The sequence below is a fragment of the Scyliorhinus canicula genome, chromosome 16, assembly GCF_902713615.1.
Source record: "Scyliorhinus canicula chromosome 16, sScyCan1.1, whole genome shotgun sequence".
Lineage (NCBI taxonomy): Eukaryota > Metazoa > Chordata > Chondrichthyes > Carcharhiniformes > Scyliorhinidae > Scyliorhinus > Scyliorhinus canicula.
This window is the reverse complement of record NC_052161.1, coordinates 61886282-61909784: the sequence shown is the minus strand read 5'-3', so window position 1 is coordinate 61909784 and position 23503 is coordinate 61886282. Positions and strand designations below refer to the sequence as shown.

Sequence of the window (23503 nt, the reverse complement as noted above, 5' to 3'; positions counted from 1 at the left end):
CCGTCTGGACTCCCGGATCCTCTGACACTCCCAAAACTGCCACCTCTGGACTCGGTGCCGCGCTTGTTTTTAATACTATGGACATGACATCTGCAAATCCCTGCCAGTACCCCTAAACTTCGGGCATGCCCAAAACATATGGATATGGTTTGCTGGCCCTCCCGCACACCTCACACACTTGTCCTCTATCCCAAAAAACTTGCTCATCTGGGGCACCGTCATGTTAGGGGCAGCACGGTAGCATGTTGGTTAGCATAAATGCTTCACAGCTCCAGGATCCCAGGTTCAATTCCCGGCTGGGTCACTGTCTGTGCGGAGTCTGCACGTCCTCCCCGTGTGTGCGTGGGTTTCCTCCGGGTGCTCCGGTTTCCTCCCACAGTCCACATTGGCCATGCTAAATTGCCCGTAGTGTCCTAAAAAGTAAAGTTAAGGGGGGGGGGGGGGGGGGGGGGTTGTTGGGTTACGGGTATAGGGTGGATACGTGGGTTTGAGTAGGGTGATCATTGCTCGGCACAACATCGAGGGCCGAAGGGCCTGTTCTGTGCTGTACTGTTCTATGTCTATGTATGCCTGGTGAATCACCTTGAATTGTATCAGGCTGATACTGGCACATGATGGTGACGTGTTGACTCTGCTCAGAGCATCGTCCCACAGACACGCCTCTACCTCCTCTCCCAGCCCATCTTCCTATTTACGCTTTAGCTAACCTATCTGAGTTTCCTCCCACTCCATGAGTTCTTTATAGATATCCGAAACCTTCCCCTCCCCCACCCCCGTTTTAGAAACTACCTTGTCCTGTGGTGATAGAAGTGGAAAGGTTGCAACTTGCCTTCGCACAAAATCCCTTATCTGCAGATATCGAAACCCATTCCCTCCCGGCAATTCAAACTCCTCCTCCAAATCTCTAAACATGGAAAGCTCCCATCAATAAATAGATCCCCTAGCCTCTCAAGCCCTGATTACCTGAACTTTTTAAACATTGAAGAAAACAATATGAATTGAACTCCTAAGCTTTAAAAAATAACATGAGACCAATTTAAACAAGGATTAGATCAACTAATTTTGTTTCTTAAAAAATCACAATTTTAAAGGCATGGTAATTATTTTGTTGGACGTGTTTTATGAGTCCCAGAAATGACCGATTAGAACAGGTTTAAATCCATACTCCCGTTCGGATCTATAATCTGAAACTGCAGTTTCAAATTTTAGTAGACTTTAGGCTAGTACTTAAAATTATCATCTTTTTCTCTCATGGGCCTAACTTCTTTTCCTTTCTACATTAGTTTAGATGAGCTGGAATACCTGACATTACAGGAGAAAAGCAGAAGCTTGCCTAGAATACAAGTAAAGGTTTCCCTCAAAAAGAAAATAAATTGACCACACTTTTTTTTTAAAAACAAGACCAGATTTACAAGTAAACACTTTTGAAATGCACCATGGGAAAACATGCAACTCCATTTGAAAATAATATGGCTATTCTCCCACTGGTTGCTAATACTAGTTTGCTACATTTGAAAAACTATTATACAGAATATTTCCTACAGTCCATTATATACCAGGGTATTAATTTAAGCTCCAACTGATCCTGACTAGGTTTACAGAAATGAAATAAGATCTTTAAAACACATTGTATACAGATCCAAAAATTATTTCAACCCTATCCATCACAAGTAACAATTCAAAAGGAAATGGGAGAATCATTGAAAAATAATGGAGTCCTCAAAATGATAGATAAATGTTGGACGTAGATTCGAAACCATTTTCGAGCTTGTCAAATTGGAAAACTCAACCTGCGGCATATTTCTTTTCCACCACAGTATTTTGTGAAAGGCATTCGGAGCTGACAATGTGCAGCAGTTGTTGGATGTTATGAATTAGTCACTAGTTAGCTGATGATGAAGATGTTTCCAGGTCTTTATGTAAAATAATGAGGTTTCTTCACGTTTATACCATATTCGGTGAGAGCAGGAATTAAATCTTCCACGGTGAGGGTTTACTTTTGTTATTGCTTTTGTTTCTGGAGCTTCCTGATGCAGTTCCCTTCATTTTGCAATGCTGCAAGGCATCATTTGCAATATATGAGATGAATGTTTGCAGCCAAGGATATTAAACTAATTGTTTGAGGATCAGAAGCCTCAAAGCCTGCTCGATACAGGTCCCTGTCACAGCATCTGGTATTGTTGGTGTATAATCCTCTAATTGCATAAGGAAGTCTGCCAGTGGTGTCGTTGATATAACAGGTTTGACATCGCCATTGGCAATCCCTTGAGGAACATAGACACCATTTGAAATGCAGAAGCAACAGCAGTTGGAACGTTCCCGGATGTGCTGCTCGCAGTCGTGGCCCCGGAGCCCCCGGCCGCCAGGCTGAGCTGCAACTTCTCTGAGTTCATGACGAGCGAGACCTGGAACCGATTCCTGTCACAGCGACGCCGGCTTCACCCTCGGCCTCGGTAAGCCATGTCCATCTCTCAGCCGAGGGCAGGTTAGTTGACAACCTCCCCCAACTTCCCTCCATTAAAAGCAGAAAGAGGTGGACTCTGGTGAGGTTGCCCATTTTTAAATTTAGGTATGGGCGGCACGGTGGTTAGCACTGCTGCCTCAGCACCAGGGACCTGGGTTCGGTTCCAACCACAGATGATTGCCTGTATAGAGTTTGCGCTTTCACCCCATGTCTGCGTGGGTTTCCTTTGGGTGCTCCGGTTTCCTCCCACAGCCCAAAGATGTGCTGGTTAGGTGAATTGGACATTCTAATATTGTCCAAAACGTTAGGTGGGGTTACGGGGATGGGAGCGGGGTAATTGGGCCTAGGTAGGGTGCTCTATCAGAGCAAGGGCCGGTAAAGACTCGATGGGCGGAATGGCCTCCTTTTGCACTGCAGGGATTTTATGGATCTTAACCTCCCTCCACTATTTATAACTATGTCTTTAATGGATACTGAGGTTTTCATTACTTCCTCAAATGCTCCTTATGGGATTGCTGTACAGCTGAATATTTTTTTGAAAATTGGTAACGAAAGACATCATTGAATAAATAAGTGTATAATTTATTATTTCACATAGCAGTGCTTTATGAACCTTTTTTGGTTGGAGGACCCTTTTTCAAATGAACTCATGATCATGTGCTCCCATCAAATCTATAATACTGTATAAAACTCATAACAGGAATGTGCTAGAGTTAGCGTCATATAGAGATATTAAGGCACAGAAGGAGACCATTTGGTGCATTAAGTACATGTTGGCGCTCTGTAGATAAATCCAATCAGTCGCATTCTCCTGCTTTATTTCTCGCGTCATGCAAGTTTATTAAGTGTTCATCCAACTTTCTACTGAAATCATTGGTTGTTTCCACTTCCACCATCTTGTAGAGTTACAGGATATTACCACTTGATGTGCATAAAATAATTTTCTTGTACCCCCTCTCTCCACTCCAGTATCACTTGCCCAAAACCATAAATCTTTGTACTTTCATCCTTGTACGATTAACTTTTCTTAAACCTATCTCCAATCTGATCCTGTAGCTAAAGTCCTTTGAATCATTCTGGTAAATCTTTTCCCTCATGAACCTTTGAATCCTTTTTTGAAGTGTAATGACCAGAGCTCGACCTGCTATCTTTGAAAATATATGCACAAGAACCTCCAGGATTGTTTTATTAATGCTTTTAAGAAAACACATATTTACTTAATGATATTTACCTATGGGGCACTCTTGGTGAGACAGCCATCCCATTACAACTGTCAGAATGACTGCAGGGGGAACCATGCCCATATGTTCTGGGCATGCCCGGCATTGGAGGAGTTCTGGAAGGGGGTGGCGAGGACGGTGTCAAGGGTGGTGGGATCCAGGGTCAAGCCAGGATGGGGACTCGCGATCTTTGGGGTTGGGGTAGAGCCGGGAGTGCAGGAGGCGAAAGAGGCCGGTGTGCTGGCCTTTGCGTCCCTAGTAGCCCGGCGAAGGATTTTGCTACAGTGGAAGGACGCGAGGCCCCCAAGCGTGGAGACCTGGATCAATGACATGGCGGGCTTTATTAAGCTTGAGAAGGTTAAATTCGCCCTGAGAGGATCGGTGCAAGGGTTCTTTAAACGGTGGCAACCTTTCCTCGACTTTCTGGCTCAACGATAGGGTACTGGGACAGTAGCAGCAGCAACCCGGGGGGTGGGGGGGGGGGGGGGGTGGGGGGGGGGGGGACGTTGATTATGTTAGCTTATTTTATTTAAATTTGATTTATCTAATTTTAATTTATGGTTAAGTTCTCTTGTTTGGGGGGGGGGGTGGGGGAATCTGATACATGTGATGTTACGGTATGGGGGGAATTGTGGGTGTTATGGGGCTGTTAGTTGCATATTACTGCTTTTTGCTATACTTTTTGTTATATTTTCTGCAAAAAATTCCAATAAAAAAAAAATGGAAAAAAGAATGACTGCAGGGGAACAGGATGCTTACCCCATCCCCAACCATAGGAAATTTCCAACACCACTCCCCCATGATTGATTACGTTATCCTGCACTTATTAGGCACGTTTATTTATTTGATTAATTTTCTTAACTTCTAATTTATTTATATTCTTTTGTAATCTTTAGGGTTTGTTTGGAAATAAGGAGTTCCTTCCACAAGATAGCGAAATAACCTGGCTTGCTACACATGTATGCAATCGATTTTTGATTGAAGAGCTCTGTGGCAATATTTTCTTCGTAATTAGTGGATTCAACGAGAAGAACCTCAACATGGTAAGTACCACAGTAATTTGAAAGATAAGAAAGGTTGGAAACAATGTACAGGATATGCATATCAAAAAACCTCCTTCAGTTCTTCCAGACTGGATTTTTCTGTGAATATAATGATTGTTGCTCTGTGGCTAAACATCTTAGTGTTTGTAGATGGTCAGTTTTTACATGGGCTGTGATGTAAATTGCTCAAAGCCTATCCAGGAATAATTCAAACTCTTGCCAGTAGTAGCAGAGAGGCTTGAATCTCACTTGACCATGGAGCTGGTTGACATTTGATTCAGAGGATGATGCTCTCGCACCGGGTTGACATCCCACTCAATTCAAGAGCATTAAATAGCCCACATTAAAATCCATATAGACGTATAATAAATTTTAAATCATCAGTAATTTTAAAATTGTTAAATAATTCAAATAACTCCAGGTGGAGCATAATGTGGGCAATGCGGACATGCCCACTTTGGCAGTGTATTATGTAAATGGTGTGACATTGCAGAACTCTGCTGTACAGAGGGATCTGGTTGTCCTGATACATGAATCATGAAAAGTTAGTAAGCACGTACAGCAAGTGATTAGGAAGAGAAATGGAATGTTGTCATTTATTGCAAGGGAAATGAAATATAAAAGTGGGAAAGTTTTGTACGGCATTGATGAGACCCCACCTGGAGGACTATGCAGTTTTGGTTGCCTTACTTAAGAATTGATATCATTTTATCAGAAGCGGTTCAGAGTATGATAGAATTTACAGTGCAGAAGGAGGCCATTCGGCCCATCGGGTCTGCACCAGCCCTTGGAATGAGCACCCTACTTAAGCCCATGCCTCCATCCTTTCCCAGTAACCCCACTTCACATTTTGGATACTAATGGGCAATTTAGCTTGGCCAATCCACCTGACCTGTACATCTTTGGACTTCACTTTGGAAGCTCACTTGACTGATTTCTAGATTAAAGCGATTATTCTATGCGGAAAGATTGGACAGGTTGGACCTGTATCTGTTGGAGCTCAGAAGAATGAGCGGTGGTCTTATTGAAGCATTTACGATCCTGAGGTAACTTGACGGCATGAATGCTGAGAGTTTGTTTCCCTTGTGGGAGAGACTAGAATGAGAGGGCACGGTTTAAAAATAAAGGGGTGTCTCCCACTAAAGACCGAGATGAAGAGAATTTTTTTCTCTTGAGGGCAGTTGTCTGTGGAATTCTCGGCTCCAGAAAGCAGTGGAGGCAGGGTCATTGCATATTTTTAAGACTGAGTTTGATGGTTTTTTTGATTAACAAGAGGGTCAATGGTCATAGGAAAGTAGAGTTGAGGTCACAAACGTAATCTTAGCAAGTGGCAGAGCAGACACGGGGGGGCCGAATGGCCTACTCCTCCTAATTTGTATGTTCTTAATTAACTCCATTAATTACAGTTTCTTCTCACTGTGTAGGGAAGAGATCGGGAGCAGGAAAGAAAAAATACTTTTGTAAAAGGCATTTGAGGAAAAAAATGGTTGTTGCTATAAAAAACACATGGGGAGAGGTGGAACATTATTGTTGCCAAAAGTGTATCTATCTATATCATTCATTGCTTAAAGCTTATTGTGGTATTAGTTTGTGAAGGTATGGGGGTCTCAACATCAATAAGACCAATTCTGTTTTGTGACTTTGGCTTACCTATGACTCACCACTTTGTCTGCTTCCCATTCCCACTTTTGATTTCTCCAATTTTGTTCTGCTATACTGAACAGCTCAGTGCAAATCATGGGATAGTATACTCTTTTCGGGGTGATATGTGGCTCTGCCCTGAACAAACACTTTAAGAACTCAGACACTATCTATCCAGCAAGAGGTTCTGATGATATGGAATCATCACTACTTCGAAAGAGGCAAGTCGGCCGTAAGTTGTCAGCTCTCTGTTGTGCAAGCCATTTCCTTGTTCTACCCCTGTATCCCTCTAGGGCCCATCCAGTTTCTTTTTGAAATGATTCATTGTCACCGCTTCCACCACCCTTGCAGACATCAAATTGTTGGTTCCCATCTCTCAGGCTGAGTTCTCGTGTTCCCTGCCCTGCGCTCTTTGTTGTCCCGTTGCTCTCGCTGATCTTCGCCCTTCATGAAATGAATGAAAATCACTTATTGTCACGAGTAGGCTTCAATGAAGTTACTGTGAAAAGCCCCTAGTCGCCACATTCCGGCGCCTGTCCGGGGAGGCTGGAACGGGAATCAAACCGTGCTGCTGGCCTGCTGGTCTGCTTTAAAAGCTAGCGATTTAGCCCAGTGAGGTAAACCAGCCCCATGGGAGGATCTGCCCATTATCCGACTCATGGAGTTGATGCTCTCCATGACTTCCCCCAGTTCTAGTAGTGCTTCCAGTTCCTGCCTTTTTTCCTGGTATGTCCAGCCTGTTGAGAAACCATTTCATCTTTGATTTCCCCTCTGGGAGATTGGAGGTGTACAGCTCCCGGTAGAAAGTTGCAATGGCCTCATTGATCTTCTGACACTGTGACTAGCTTACCTTCCCTGTGCTATCTCCCTCGTGGCTGCCTTTCTCAACTCCATAAAGGTATTCCATTCCGTTGCCATCGCCGATTGTTTCCCTGATTTGAGGCTGGATTTGTCCGTCGTTGGGTCCTGTGCACAGTTGAAGTCTTCCCCCCTGATGAGATGGTGGGAGTCTAGGTCTGGGATCTCCGCCATGATTTTTTAAATGAAGTCTGCGATGTCCCAGTTAGGAGCGTATTTACAAGTATCACCGATGTTCCTTCCAGGAACCCTTACGTACTGCACCCCCGGGTCTGTCACCGTGTTTGTCGTGTGAAGGTCGTCCTTTTGCTAAACAGTATGGCCAACCCCCTCGCCCTCGTACCGTAGCAAGCTTGGTATGTCTGTCCTATCAGCTCTTCCTTACCCTCAGTCGCTCCTAATCCCTCAGGTGTATCCCTTGAGGAATGACTGTGTCGGCCCTCGGGCTTTTTAGATGGGCGAAGACTCTGGATCTTTTCACCCGGCCTTGGAGTCCCCTGACATTCCAGGTGACTATTCTGGTGGGGGATTCTGTCTCCCCTCTCCTGTGTGGTCAGACATGCTTACTACCTGGTCATGCCCCCGCAAGCCGGGATTTACCTTTGTTTGTGGCCACCGTTGTCGTCTTTGTTGCAACCATCTCCATGAACGACCTATTGCGACCAGTGTTCTACCCCATCCCCCCTTCGGGGAGCTATGCCCCTTCTGCCAGGCGCTCCCTCCCTTTCAGGAGCTGTGCTGCGGGCCCCCCCCACTATCTTATTCCCATATACGAGCATACTCGCCAGCATGTTGGCTCACCCGGGAGCAGTTCTTCTTGCACTCAGCCTCTTTCACCCTCCTCCCCAATCATCCCCCCCTTTTTCGTTTCAATGTACTTCGGTCTCTCCTCCCCCGATTGTGTAAGCATTCAAAACCAAATTAATGTTTCATTTATGAGTTCTTGATTGTCCATTATTGCCGTCTTCCCAACCCGTTTTTCCAAATGAACTCATTCGCATCCTCCGGCATGTTAAAATAATGTTCTTTGTTGTCGTAGGGTACAACATGCCAAACCATACCTTGTTTTTAAATAAAGACACTTTTGCCCCATTAAACTCTGCCCAGTGCTTGGCCAGGTCGGCTCCAATGTTCTTTTACATGCGGATTGTATGCCCCTCCCATTTGCATGACTGCGTGCTCCTCGCCCAGTTCAGCACCTGCTCGTTGGCCTGAAGCTTATGAGTTTCGTTATTATCGTTCGCAGTGGTTCTCCTGATTTGGGCCTTTACTGGAGCGACCTGTGGGCCTGGTCCCACCTCTGGGGGTTTGGTGAAGCCCTCCCTTCCGACCAGCTTCTCGAGCATCCTCATGACATGCTCTGTCGGTTTTCCGCCATCTGTGTCCTCAGGTAGCCTGACAATCCTCAGGGTCTGGTGGCAGGACCTGTTCTCCTGATCATCAAACTTTTCCTTGATTGCTCTCTGGGATGCTATTAACCTTGCAACTTTAGCCTCGAGCAAGGCAGTCCGTTTGCTCTGGCTGCTTTCTCCAGGTCCCCCACTATCACTTCCTAGGTCTCTAGTCTACTCTCCGTTCTGACCAGTGCCCCTTGAGGGCCAGAGTGGTTTCTATGGCCGACTTCATGGCCGACATAGATAGAGCTCCTTTATAGTCTGTGTTTCTGGAGCTCGATTGAAAGAAGCTCTATCAACTGCTCCATTGATGGGTGGGCCGGCGTTTGTGTTGGTGAATCTTCTTGGTCCGCTATGCTCTGCTCCCACCTCGCTCTGCATGTCCCCCCTGCTTCGAGGTTATCATAGAATTTACAGTGCAGAAGGCCATTCAGCCTATCATGTCTGCACCGGCCCTTACAAAGAGTACCCTACTCAAGCCCACGTATCTACTCTATCCCAGTAACCCCCACTTAACATTTTTTAGACACTAAGAGCAATTTAGCATGGCCAATCCACCTAACCCGCAGATCTTTGGACTGTGGGATGAAACCGGAGCACCCGGAGGACACCACGCAGACATAGGGAGAACGTGCAGACTCCATACAGACAGTGACCCAACCGGGAATCGAATCTGGGACCCTGGAGCTGTGAAGCAACTGCTAACCACTACGCCACCGTGCTGCCCGTGGGTCCTCCTTTCCCGGCTTATACTATTTTTCTGGTCCTGTGGCTGGTTCAATGCCATTTCTTTGGTTGGTTGTTAGTTTGGGGTGAGGGTGGGGGGGATTCTGCCCTCTTTATCGCTCTGCTGCTGTCGCGGATCCACATCTCTCTGACTGAGCTCTTGCCTTCCCCCTCTGCGCTCTTTCATCCCGCTGCTCTTGCTGATTGTCGCCTCTCCGACTGAGCTCTCGCCTTCCCTCTCTGTGCTGTCATCCCACTGCTCTTGCTGATTGTCGCCTCTCTGACTGAGCTCTTGCCTTCCCTCTCTGTGCTCTTTGTCGCTCGGCTGCTCTCAATAATTCTCAACTCCTAGACTGAGCTCTCTCCTTCTCTCTGCGCTCCTTGTCGCTTCATTGATTCTCATCTCCCTCTCTGTGCTCTTTGTCAACCCGCTGCTTTCGCTGATTCTCCCTTCTCAGACTGAGCACTCATGTTCCCTCTCTGTGCTCTGTGTTGCTCTGTTGCTCTCACTGATTCTCACCTCCTTGACTGTGCTCTTGCTTTCCCTCTGCGCTTTGTCGTCCCACTGCTCTGGCTGATTATCCCCTCCCAGACTGAGCTCTCGCCTTTCCTCTGCATTTTGTCGCCCCGCTTCTGTTATTGATTATCCCCTCTCCGAGCTCTTTATTGCTCGATTGCTCTCTCTGATTCTTGCCTCTTGGAATTAAAATTTGAAGTTGTCCAGAACTTTGGTGTGTCCTGACTCAAAGTAAGTCTTGTTCACCTATTACCCTCTGCTAACCGACCGACTGAATTTTGCTGGTAATGCAGTGCCTCAATTTTAAAATTCTGATCTGTGTTTTCAAATGCTTCCTTGGTGTCACCCCATTCTCCATGTCTGTAATCCCCTCACAACCCAGTGAGATATCTTCATGTATTTGATTTTGGCCTCTTGGACATCTCCAACATGAGTGGCTGTGCCTTCAGCTGCCTGAACTAAGTGCTGCTTACATGGCTCGGTGTCATATCTTGTTTCATAGTGTTTCATTACATTAAATAATGCTATATAATATAATAATCTTTATTGTCACAAGTAGGCATACATTAACACTGCAATGAAGTTACTGTGAAAATCTCCTCGTTGCCACACTTCGGCGCCTGTTCGGGTACACGGAGGGAGAATTCAGAATGTCCAAATTACCTAACAGCATATCTTTTGGGACTTATGGGAGGAAACGGGAGAACCCAGAGGAAAGCCACATGCAGACCCCGCACAGACAATGATCCTGCGCTGTGAAGCAACAGTGCTATCCACTGTGCCACCGTGCCGTGGAAATAATGTATTTTATACATTTTCTTAATCTTGCTAAATATTTAAAGGACTAATTTTCTATTATTTCAAATATGTTTCCAGAGCAGAGTACCAGTCTATTCAGCACACTGTCCTGCTGGGACCTCTGTACAAAACATTCTTCACTGGAGTCAGGTACAGCCTCAATGTCTCATCAATATCTTTGTTTAGTACAACTTATTTTCATTAAACGTGTGTTCACTTTTCACCGAGTGGAGATTTTCTTTAAAAGTTAACATGCAATAGTGGTATATACTTTTATTATGTGACAGCAGTTTAAGAACACATCAGGTTATGTTTATAACAGGTTGATTTGGAAACAAATCTTTTGATTATACACTTATTATTATGTTCTTCAGGCTGTGAAAGATGGACATTTTCAGGCTTTTGACTGGGGGTCTCATTCAAAAAACATGGCTCATTATAATCAGGTATTGTACACGAAACTGTTTGAGAAAAATGATTATGTATTTACAAATGCGTTATCCTATGCTTTCTGCAAACTGATTCTGGTCATTTGTACATAGTTGGCTTTACATATTGTGAATTAAAAGACATTAAAAGAATTGAAAAATCAATTCCTTCACCTGGCAGTTTAGTTTTACTAACTGTGGGAAAACAAATAGCAATAAGAAGCAACCGCAGAGGGATGATTATTAAAACCGTGTTGCCATTCTGCACGTCTGTCGTCACACTGGACATTTAACAAGAAAATATGAATGAGGAATTCGCTTTTGGTAAATTGGTTTGTTTTGATTTCTGCTAATTTCCAAGAACTGGCTAAAATGTTCTGGGGAGGAGAGCAAGAATATTTCAGACTATCCACTTGGAATGTGTACCTTATTGTGCTGAATCATTGGCGGGGCCTGGGCGCAGCAATGGTGCAGGTGGAGGAGGATAGGGATAAATCCATCACTTGAAAAAATGATGCAGTCCCCGCTTTAGTGTGCAATGCCTTTGTACAATTACCCATGAATTTGAAGAATGAGATCTATTCCATCTTTGAATAATAATTTCATAATTTAAAGCAGATTTCCTATTGTGAAAATTATTCCGTCGAATATTTTACTGTACCATAATACTCATGCTGATTTGAAAGACTCAAATACCATACCTGGAACCAAACCTAACTTTCCCCACATAGCTGTTTAATTATGTTCCCCTCTCAAATCTTGTTTACTCTGCAGAACTTCCTTTTCTTCATATGGTATTGGTAGAGACCAATAACTTAAAAAAAAATACAAAATCCGAATTATTTACTAAATAAAACCACAAGATTCCAAAGTTTAGGAAGACTTTTTTTTACTGTACAAAAGTCAAGCAGAAAAACACAATACTATATTAAACAACTTCCAATATTCTAAAGCTCAAAATCAACATAAGTTAAACATGAATTAGCAGGAAAATTGTAGTTGATTGTGAACTATAAATTGCACATTAAATGGGAGATGCAGCTAAAGAAAAAATATAAGATAAAGATCCTTTGTTGTCACAGTAGGCCTACAGTAACACTGCAATGAAGTTACTGTGAAAAGCCCCGAGTTGCCATATTCCAGCGCCTGTTCTGGTACACATAAGGAGAATTCCGAATTCTCAGCTGGAATGGGAATTGAACCCGTGCTGCTGGCGTTGTTCTGCATCAGAAACCAGCTTTCTAGCCCACTGAGCTAAACCAGCCCCTTGGGCTGTCATAAGACCGATCATCTGAACTGGCTCAGCAGAACACTCAGCATATAGGTCATTGGTCTTGGTCACAAAGTTTTTCAAAGTCCTGTCTGTCTCACAAAGACGTTACTAATCGCCAGCCGGCAGCAGCGCACAACCAACCCGGATTCAATGGGCATGGTCTTCACCAACAATGGCACAAGTCTTGCAGAACTGCCTCAACTCTGTCTGGATGGTGTAAATCCACTAATATTATCATCAAGTAACAAAAACAGCTGCACAGCTATGCCTATTTTCAGCTGCTGAATCTAGTCCCCCTCTACTTCAGCCTGTCTGCAGTGCACCACTGGACTAATGAAATTCTGAACTTGGAGGGTTCTATGTCCTTTTACACACATTAAAGAAAAATTTCCAGCAAATGACGATTTCCAACATTGGGGTTTTGAAGATCCGTCATTTGTCTTTCTTTCTGACCTGAAAGACCAGCTTAAAAAAAAACAGAATTGCCAGTTTCACTCGGTTGAACTGCTACTTCCAACCTTCAGGCAATGTCATGGTTTACTAATGGGTTTTTAAAAGAAAAATCGCAACTGACAGTTTTAAAAGCTGGCTGGAAATACCATGAAGCTGCTTGAAGGTCAGAAGCAGCAGTCCCCGTTCATAGTAACTGTCAGATTTGTTTTTAAAAGTTAGTCAGTTAAACGGGGAATTGCTGAGAGCAGGAACTGACAGCAGAGTGGTGATTAGAGGAGGAGGCAGCGCAGGAAAGATGGAGCTGCTCCTCCCGTCGCAGATTCTGTCTGTCCCACATGGTATATTTTTCAGTTTGTCTCCCTAGAAATTTTTGTTTCCAGTTGCGGTTTCTGTTTTAGGTTCCTTTGAAACTGGGAGGATCCCCTTTTGGTTTCCTTTTTTTCAGTTTGTGCCCATCTCAAAATATACAAGCTTTGAAATCATAGATTCATCACAGTATATTCAGTCATAAGTGAGAAATGATATTCATTTATCTCAGGAGGGTAGAGTTCCTCAATTCTAACCCAAACATCATTAGCCTAAAAGTGCCACTTCAATGTAAATACCCGAAAACAGGACTTGGGGATTGGAGTGAATCACCAGGATTGAAGGATCTGAATTTTTTTTTTATAAATGTTTTTTTATTGAGTTTTCATATTTTATATATGACAAATTACAAGTTATTAGAGAGAGGCTACCTTCCCCCGATTCCCGTCCATTTTCCCCTGGTTCTTGGCCACCCGACTATTCTTCCTCATGTACGTTGGCCACAAACAGGTCCCGGAACAGTTGCATGAATGGCTCCCACGTTCTGTGGAAGCCGTCGTCCGACCCTCGGATGGCGAATTTGATTTTCTCCATTTGGAGAGATTCCGAGAGGTCGGACAGCCAGTCTGCAGCTCTGGGTGGTGCTGCTGACCGCCAGCCAAACAGGATTCTACGGCGGGCAATCAGGGAGGCAAAGGCAAGGGCGTCCGCCCTCCTCCCCAGGAATAGATCTGGCTGGTCTGAAACCCCGAAGACCGCCACTATCGGGCATGGCTCCACCCTCACCCCCACCACTTTGGACATAGCCTCGAAGAAGGCTGTCCAGTACTCCACAAGTCTGGGGCAAGACCAGAACATGTGGGCGTGGTTGGCCGGGCCTCTTTGGCACCGCTCACATTTGTCCTCCACCTCCGGGAAGAACCTACTCATACGGTTTCTCGTTAAGTGGGCTCTATGTACCACTTTTAGTTGCGTCAGGCTGAGCCTTGCGCACGTGGAGGTGGAGTTGACCCTATGCAGTGCTTCGCTCCAGAGTCCCCACCCTATCTCCATCCCCAGGTCGTCCTCCCATTTCCTTCTTGTTGCGTCCAGTACGGTGTCGTCCCTATCTACCAGTCGGTCATACATGTCACTACAGTTCCCTTTCTCTAGGATACTTGCGTCCAGTAGGTCTTCCAGTAGTGTCTGTCGTGGCGGTTGTGGGTACGTCCTTGTCTCCTTTCGTAGGAAGTTTTTGAGCTGCAGGTACCGTAGCTCGTTCCCCCCAGCTAGCTGAAATTTCTCTGTCAGTTCGTCCAGTGTTGCGATCCTGTCGTCCGTGTATAGGTCCCTGACTGTCAGTGTCCCCCCGTCCTGCCTCCACCTTTTGAAGGTGGCGTCAGTCAGTGCTGGTTTGAACCTATGGTTGTTGCAGATGGGAGCCTTGTCCGACATTTTGTACAGGCCAAATTGCTGCCGCAGTTGGTTCCAGGATTGGAGGGTGGCTGTCACCACTGGGCTGGTGGAGTGTTTTTTGGGTGGGGATGGGAGTGCTGCCGTGGCGAGGGCCCGGAGGGAGGTTCCCATGCAGGAGGCCTCCTCCGCACGCACCCACTCGGCTCCTGGATCCATCCCCTTACTCGCTCGGCTGTTGCCGCCCAGTGGTAGAATTGTAGATTCGGGAGGGCTAGCCCCCCCCTGGATTTTGTTTTTTGTATGACCTTCTTTGGGATCCTAGCATTTTTACCCCCCCCATACGAACGCCATGATATGTTTGTCCAGCGCTTTGAAAAAGGCCTTGGGGATGTAGATCGGAATGGATCTAAACAGGAAAAGGAACCTGGGCAGTACGTTCATTTTGATCGTCTGGACTCTCCCCGCGAGGGAGAGCGGGAGTGTGTTCCATCTTTGCAGGTCCTTTTTAACTTCCTCCGTCAGGCTGGTGAGGTTCCATTTGTGGATCCCTTTCCAGTCATGGGCTATTTGGATCCCCAGGTAGCGGAATTTATTTCGGGCTTGTTTGAACGGCAGCCCCTTTAGTGCTGCCCCCCCCCCCCCCCCCCCCCTTGCGGGTGTACTGGGAAGATCTCACTTTTGCTCATGTTGAGTTTGTAGCCCGAGAAGGCTCCAAACTCTTTCAGGAGCGCTATGATTCCGTCCATGCTGCTTTGTGGGTCCGAGATATAGAGGAGCAGATCATCCGCATAGAGTGAGACTCTGTGCTCTCTACCTCCCCTTCGGATCCCCCTCCAATTTTTTGCTGCCCTGAGCGCGATTGCTAGCGGTTCGATTGCTAGTGCGAACAGCAGCGGGGACAGTGGGCATCCTTGTCTAGTGCCCCTGTGCAGCTGGAAGTATTGGGAGTTGGTATTGTTGGTCCGTACACTCGCCATGGGAGCGTTGTATAAGAGCTTTACCCAAGCGGTGAACCCTGTTGAAGGATCTGAATTAAGTGTAAATTCTAAGTTTACATTGATTATTTTTCTTTCATGGGATGTGGACGTTGCTGGCAAGGCCAGCACTTATTCCCCATCCCTAATTGCCCTTAAACCTTCTTGCTCGGTCATTTCAGTGGGGAATAAAGAGTCAGCACATTGCTGTGGGTCTGGAGTCACATGTAGGCCAGACCTTCCGTAAAGGACATTAGCGAACCAGACAATCGCTGATTGTTTCACAGTTGTTCTCACTGATGAATAATGGTGAGCAGCTAAGATCCATGTAATGCAGCTGTAAAGTATAGGGAAGGAATTGCCCTGGCTATTGTGCTTAATAAGAATTCACTCCAAACACTAAAAGAAATGGATTGATACACTGTCACTAACCTGCTGTTACAGGGGGAAGCACGGTAGCACAGTGGTTCGCACAGTTGCTTCACAGGGTCCCAGATTCGATTCCCGGCTTGGGTCATTGTCTGTGCAGAGTCTGCATGTTCTACCCGTGTTTGCGTGGGTTTCCTTTGGGCGCTCCAGTTTCCTCCCACAGCCCAAAGATGTGCAGGTTAGGTGGATTGGCCATGCTAAATTGCCCTTGGTGTCCAGAAAGCGTTATCTGGTGTTACTGGGTTATAGGGATAGGGTGGTGTGGGCTTAAGTAGGGTGCCCATTCCAAGAGCCGGTGCTGACTCGATGGGCCGAATGGCCTCCTTCTGCACTGTAAATTCTATGATCAGAAGATAGGTGTACGGTCCTCTGGAAGAGATGGATTTGACAGATCAACCAATTGACATGCACACCAATCAATCATTTGAACTTTACTGTGCAAGAGTCATTTGATTTCATCTTTTTCTGGATAGGTCATGCAATTGAATCTCTCTATCCTTTTTTACGAAGAAGCAACCACTAGCATTATAATTCAGTAAAATGAGTTTTGCCAGAAACCAAATTTTTATTCAAATGTGGACGATAGCCAAAAGAATATGGATTGATTACAAATTGAAATGCTCTGGAGGAAGGGTGCACAGTTTCTGAGAAAACTAATTTCTGTAGAGATATCTGCACTGATTTTCCTAAGTTACACCAGCAACATTAACCTGTAATGTTCAGACTTTGCGTGACTCATGTTTATTGTTCCTGTGTATAGGGCAGCACGATAGCACAAGTGGATAGCACTGTGGCTTCACAGCGTCAGGGTCCCAGGTTCGATTCCCCGCTGGGTCACTGTCTGTGCGGAGTCTGCACATTCTCTCTGTGTCTGCATGGGTTTCCTCCGGGTGCTTCTGTTTCCTCCCACAGTCCAAAGATGTGCAGGTTAGGTGGATTGGCCATGCTAAATTGCCCTCAGTGACCAAAAAAGGTTAGGAGGGGTTATTGGGTTACCGGGATAGGGTGGAAGTGAGGGCTTAAGTGGGTTGGTGCAGACTCGATGGGCTGAATGGCCTCCTTCTGCACTGTATGTTCTATGTATAGCCCAGCTGTGTAATATTTACATGTTTTTGGACAGTGAACTGGTAACTTAGTTATAGAATTCCTACAGTGCAAAAGGAGACCATTCGGCCCATCGAGTCTTCACCGACCTTCTGAAAGAGCACCCTACTTAGGGCCATACCCCTGAAACCCCATAACCCCTGCACATCCTTGCACACTAGTGGCCAATCCACCTAATCTGCACATCTTTTTAAAAAACATTTTTCCAATTAAGGGGCAATTTGTGTGGCCAATCCACCTAACCTGCACATCTTTAGGTTGTGGGAGTGAAACCCACGCAGACATGGGGAGAATGTGCAAACTCCACAGTGAGCCAGGGCCAGGATTCGAACCCGGGTCCTCAGTCCCAGTGCTATCCACTGCGCCACATGCCACCCTCAATCTGCACATCTTTGGACTGTGGGAGGAAACCCACTTAGACACAGGGCCAGATGTTATATCATTATAATTGTTCCAAACAACAGGCAAACATTTGGAAGATAATTAAGGGCTATACATTCAGACAACAATAAAGACCACTTAAATCTGATAACATCTGAATAAGCTGGAAACTAGTTTGCTAGTGGAAGGTAAAGTATCAATTTATCTCCTGAACAAGATTGCACTGAAAGCAGTGATTGTTTAAAAATTGTTGGGTTTTGATCATTTATAATATTGAATGACCCTGAAGCTGGTAGAAATGCAACGTTCTGGAACCTCCGACAGTGTTGAAACATTCCGCTCTGCATCACCCCCCTCATCAACTATGGATGATCTTGGATTGGCATAACGTTATCACATTACCCTGCCTCAGATTCATCCCACGTGAAATGAATTGCATTTAAATAGTTACTGTTTGCACGTAATTATGGCAGCTATTTTGCAGACAGCAAGGTATGTAATAATCCTTTATGTGATTCCGGTGGTGGCCATGGAGTGAGTGATCACACATTTGGCAGCTCCCTCTCAAGGCGGTTTTCTCGGACATTTTCCCCACTTGTAGGGTGGATGTTTTGGTGAAACAAAGGTGCAGGAGTGACTGACGAAAGAGATACTCCACTGGTGTGGCTGGCAGATTGTTCCACGGACCAGAAGTGGGGTGAACAGTAGGGAGCAGTTGGAGCAAGAGAATCTTTGTACGCCACAGGTCAAGATGGTGGAGGGTAAAGGGCCTGACCTGCCCGCCCAGTGGTCGACAGAGTAACTGGTGAACATCTTGAATGAGAAGTTCAGCCGACGGAGGAGGGAGGCCCAAGAGGATCTAGCCAAGGCGGTGGAACCACTAATAGTGGGAATTCACCGCGTGGAACAGAGGGTGGAGTCCTAGGGCCAGGCTATTCGGAAAGTAGGGGAGCACGAGGAGCAGCTTGCCGCGTTAGCGGCCGAAATCAGTATGATGCGGGAGACTCTGAAGCGGTTAAAGGAGGTGGAGGACCTGGAGAATGACTCCGAGACAGATTTTCCGAAGGCATCCAGGGATTGGCCGCCGGCATGTATGTAGTCAAGATGCTGGAGAGGTTGATGGGGGAAGGGGGCCTTTGACCGGCCCCTTAAGGTCGACCAAGCGGACATGGTGCTGATGAAGCCTCGGGAAAACAAGCTACCAAGTGCGATGGTGGTGCATCTCTACTGGTTCTTGGATAAAGAAAAGATACTGAGATGGGCAAGGAACTTGAGGAGGTGCACCCGGGAAGGGAATGAGCCTTTTGTGTACCAGGACCTGGGTGCTGACCTGGCGAAGAGGCTCTTATTCAATTGGGTGAAATTGCCCTCTTTAAGAAGGCGGTGAAGTTTGGGATGCTGTACCCAGCCTGCCTCCATTTCGTGCCACCAGAGGAGGCGAAGGAACTTTTAAGGGACGATGGAATTTTTAAGGGACAATAGACTGGCAGTAGGACGAGGACACTGAACGTTGGAGGAAGTATAAGGAGATGTTTGCTTTTTCTGTCTTTTCGTTTGATGGTTGTTGGAGAACATAGAACATTACAGTGCAGCACAGGCCCTTCGGCCCTCGAACTTTTGTCCTGGGGATGTTGTGTTGGGTTTGGTGGCGGGATGCTTGGTGAATGTCGAGAGTGAGTGCATCTTTTTTTTTGTTTGTTGTTGTTCCATGGAAGTACGGGCGGGGTGGATGGAATCAGTTGGGGGGGGGGGTGTTGGAGGCTTAGTAGCCTTGGGGGTTGCCAGACTAGCTGGACGGGCTAACGGGAGTGCTGTAGGGGTGACCATGGGTTAGCATAGAGGAGGAGGATGGGGTTGTTTTGTTTGGGAGTGAGGGATGTGCTGCTGACGAGGGTGTGGCTACTGTGGCACAGCAAGAAAAGGAGTGATGACAGTGGGCATCCGAAGGTGGGTCTGCGGGGGGTTGCATGACACCGTCTGAAGGCTGACCAAAACAAGGATATGGTTGATTGGCATGGGAGGGGGGGCAGGGTACCTCCCAACCAGGTTGGTCACATGGAATGTGAGGGGGCTGAATGGGCCAGTCAAACGCGTGTTCGCACACTTGAGCTTGAAGGTGGACGTGGCTTTTTTTTACAAGAAACCCATTTGAAGGGCAGCATGGTAACATAGTGGTTCGCACAATTGCTTTACAGCTCCAGGGTCCCAGGTTTGATTCCCAGCTTGGGTCACTGTCTGTCCGGACCGGTCTGCACGTTCTCCCCATGTGTGCGTGGGTTTCCTCCGGGTGCTCCGGTTTCCTCCCACATTCCAAAGATGTACAGGTTAGGTGGATTGGCCATACTAAATTGCCCTTCGTGTGCAAACATTTTTCCCTTAGTCTTGACCTGTTACTGGGTTATGAGGATATGGTAGAGGTGTGGGCTAGGGTAGGGTGCTCTTTCCAAGATCCGGTGCAGACTCGATGGGCTAAATGGCCTCCTTCTGCACCGTAAATTCTATGATTCTATAAAGATCGGGGTTCAGACTAGGTTGGAGGAAAGGATAGCTGGTAGGGCAGGTCTTTCTCTTTGGGTTGGACATGCACAGAGGGGTAGCGGTGGTAAAATAGTGGGTGGCGTTCGAGGTTGGGAACATTGGGGCTGATCCAGGCAGGGGTAGGTTTGTGATGGTGAACAGGAAGCTGGAGGAGATACGGTAGTTTTGGTTAATGTTTATGCCCCAAACTGGGACAATGTGGAGTTTGAGGCGAGTGTTGGGGAGGGACCTGGACATGCACAGGTTGATCTTGGGACTTTAACATGGACATTGAGTCAGGTTTGGACTGGTCAAGCCCGGGATCGGGGAGGGTGTCGGCGGTGGCGAAGGAGCTGATAGGGTTCACAGAGTGCATGGTGGAGGTGGACCCGTGGACGTTTGGGAGGACGAGAACGAAGGAGTTCTCGTACTTTTCTCATGCGCACTGGGTGTATTCCCGGATTTATTTTTCTATGGTGGACAAGATACTGCTGGCAGGGATCGTCGACTCTGGGTTCTAGGTGATCGTGGTTTCTGACCATGCACCGCGCTGGGTAGATTTGCGAGTTGGGGTGGGGCACGGTGCCTGCACTGGATGTGGGGTTACTGGCAGATGAGGTTTGCGAGCGGGTGAGGGCTGCCATCTGGGGGTACGTGGAACTGAATGATACAGGGGAGGTCTCGGCTGCCATGCTATGAGAGGCACTCAAGGCAGTGTTTTTGGGGAGTTCATTTTGATCTGGGCGCATAAGGAAAAACGAGCAGAGACGGCACGGCTGGTGGACGAGATTCTGAGGTATTCGGGGGCCCCGGAGGCAGGGTTGTTGAATGAAGGCAGAAGCTCCAGGTGGAGTTCGGGCTGGTGTCCACGGGGAAGGCAGGAGGGTAGCAGCGGAGGACCAGAGAGGGGCAGTGTATGAGTACAGGGAGATGGTTAATAGGATGCTGACCCACCAACTTAGGAAGCAGGAGATGGTGAAGGACGGGAGGGGCGAGTATTCCAAGTTTTACAGGGCGCTTTATGAATCAGAGCCCCTGGCCGGGGGGGCGGGGAGGGGAATGTGGCGGTTCCTGGATGGGTTGGCGTTCCCCAAGGTGGAGGAGGACCTGGTAGACGGGTTGGGGGCCCCCATTGGGCTGGTGGAAGTGATGCAGAGTAAGGGGGTAATGCAGGCAGCGAAGGCCCCGGATGGGTTCCCTATGGAATTTCATAAGAAATTTGTGAGGGGACCTCGGGCCTCTGCTGGTGATGGCATTTATTGAGGTGAGAGAAAGTGGGGAGCTCCCCTCTACATTACCGCCGGCGTCCATATCCTGAATAATGAAGAAAGATAAAGATCCAGAGCAATGTGGGTCCTGCCGCCCATTATCGTTATTAAATGTGGACGTCAAGTTGCTGGCAAAGATCCTGGCCTCACATATCGAGGATTGTATGCCCGGGGTGATAGGGAAGACCAGACAGGGTTTGTAAAGGGGAGGCAATCAGGAGATTATTGAACGTGATAATGATGTTCCCTGAGGGCCAGGACGTGGAGGTGGCAGTGGATTTTGAGAAGGCTTTCAATCGGGTGGAGTGGGAGTATCTGTGGTAAGTGTTAGGACAGTTGTCATTCAGGCAGTGGACATGGTCCGGCTGTTGTACAAGGTGCCGGTAGCGGGTGTGCAAATGAATTAGGCATGCTAGGGGTACTTGATTACATTGTTGGGCAAGGCAGGGGTGCCTGCTCTCCCCATTGCTTTTTGCCTTTGCAATAGAGCCACTGGCAATGGCACTTAGAGCATTGAGGAGTTGGAGAGGGATTGTGTGGGGAGGGGGTTGATAGAGCACAGGGTCTTGCTGTATGCAGACGTCTGTTGCTGTACATTGCGGACATATTGGAGGAATCATGAGTATCCTGGAGGAGTTTGGCCGATTTTCCGGGTATAAGCTAAATATGGGGAAGACTGAACTGTTCCCAATCAAGGACAGGGGGCAGGAGAGGAGGTTGGGAGTGCTGCCGTTTAAGGTGGTAGGGGAGGGGTGTTTCAGGTACGTGGGCATCCAGGTGGCGCAGAGATGGGCGCAGCAACATTAGCTGAACCTGGCTCGGTTAGTGGAGCAGTTGAAGGGAGATTTTAAGAGGTGGGATGTGTTGCCACTGTCCCTGGCAGGGCGGGTACAGACAGTGAAAATGATGGTGCTGCCGAGACTCTCATTTGTCTTTCAGAACCTCCTGATCTTCGTCCAAAATCATTTTTAAGAAGGTTAACGCTTTGATCTTGGGGTTTGTGTGGTGCGGGGAAAGCCTCACTGGTTAAGAAGGCTTTGTTTGGGTTGGGGGGGGGGGGGCATGGGCTGGCCGCGCCAAATATAATGGATTATTTTTGGGCAACTATTATAGCCATGGTTAGTAGGTGAGGGAGGGGTTGGCATGGAGGCGGATAAAGGCGGCCTCTTTGTAGCCACCGAAGTTGGCCATTCCCTGAATACAAAATGGAGGAACGCAAAGCATATAGGATAAAATGGACAATGTTTACAGCACCAGCAGGCTGCAGGTGTACCTAGCACCTAGCAGGTGTAGATTCTGTCTGCTAAGAAAGCAGACAGCACCGAAACGAACATTCCGCATACTAATGAGGCAATCACCGGGATAATTAGCATGTTAATGGAACGATTCCAGAGACAATGGACACAATTGGGGAAGCAACTGCAACATTGTAAAGGATACCAGACACTCAGGCACCAGCAAGGTTCAAAAACAAAGAGCCTGGAAGCCCGCCCAGTAGCTAAGGAACAGCCTCCGTATTGGGGGGATTCAAACATATCGATTGGGAAGAGACCCAATCAATTTCAAGCAGGTAAGGGAGTCCGCCCAAAGGGGCGCGGATCCCAGGGACCTATAAAAGACAGGTCCCACACATGGTTCAGTCTTCTCGTCGAACCCTCCTCTCTCTTTGACCAGTACTCCTCCGTGGACCAGCACCTCGATCATCTTTTGCCAAGAAGACCTTGAACGAGAGAGAGGAGAGGGTTCGGACAGCAGCCGCCAGCAAGTAAGTGTCTCACAATGATCGCTACCAGTGATAAACACTCCTGACCCCTTTTAACTTATACCAACCTGAAGTCTCCAGAGCAGAACAAGAGGCCTTGTTCCCTGACCCGGCAGTTCCTTCGAGATAAGTATTAGTTTATTTAGCGGTAGGAATAAGTTTAATCCTTTTAGCGTGTGCATGGGTAGTTGTTTTGGACTTACTAATTGGTGTATGGTTTTATTGCTTTGAACTTCACCTTGAACTTGTGGCGGTGTCTTAACGATACCTGGCGACTCCAGAGCTAAGTAAAGAAACAGAGCCAAATTGAGTGTTAAGCACACTCACCCAGAGTGACCAACATCTTGTAGGGGAACGAGTTTAGGAGCACTATTGACGTTCTCACCGTCAGGTACTGAGAGTCTGTGGTGACCTTGAGGGCGTGGGGGAAGTGGCGCAGCATCTGAGGTTGGAAGGTGTCTTGGTGCGGGCACCAATTTGTGCCATTCACAGGTTTGCACCGGGGGGGGGGGGGGGCACTGGACTGGACGCAAGATTTCGGGGTTGGCAACA

At 47.1% G+C, this 23503-nt stretch overlaps 1 protein-coding gene across 2 annotated transcripts in view; it reads left to right on the top strand.

The window, feature by feature from the left end:
* Positions 1-23503, top strand: part of lipf (lipase, gastric) — a 59279-nt gene that overhangs the window by 32998 nt on the left and 2778 nt on the right. For both annotated transcript variants that reach the window (XM_038821421.1, XM_038821420.1), the window contains 3 exons: positions 4581-4727; positions 10740-10811; positions 11036-11107. In XM_038821421.1, coding sequence (XP_038677349.1) covers positions 4581-4727; positions 10740-10811; positions 11036-11107 — 291 coding nt within the window. The remainder of the gene's footprint in view (positions 1-4580; positions 4728-10739; positions 10812-11035; positions 11108-23503) is intronic.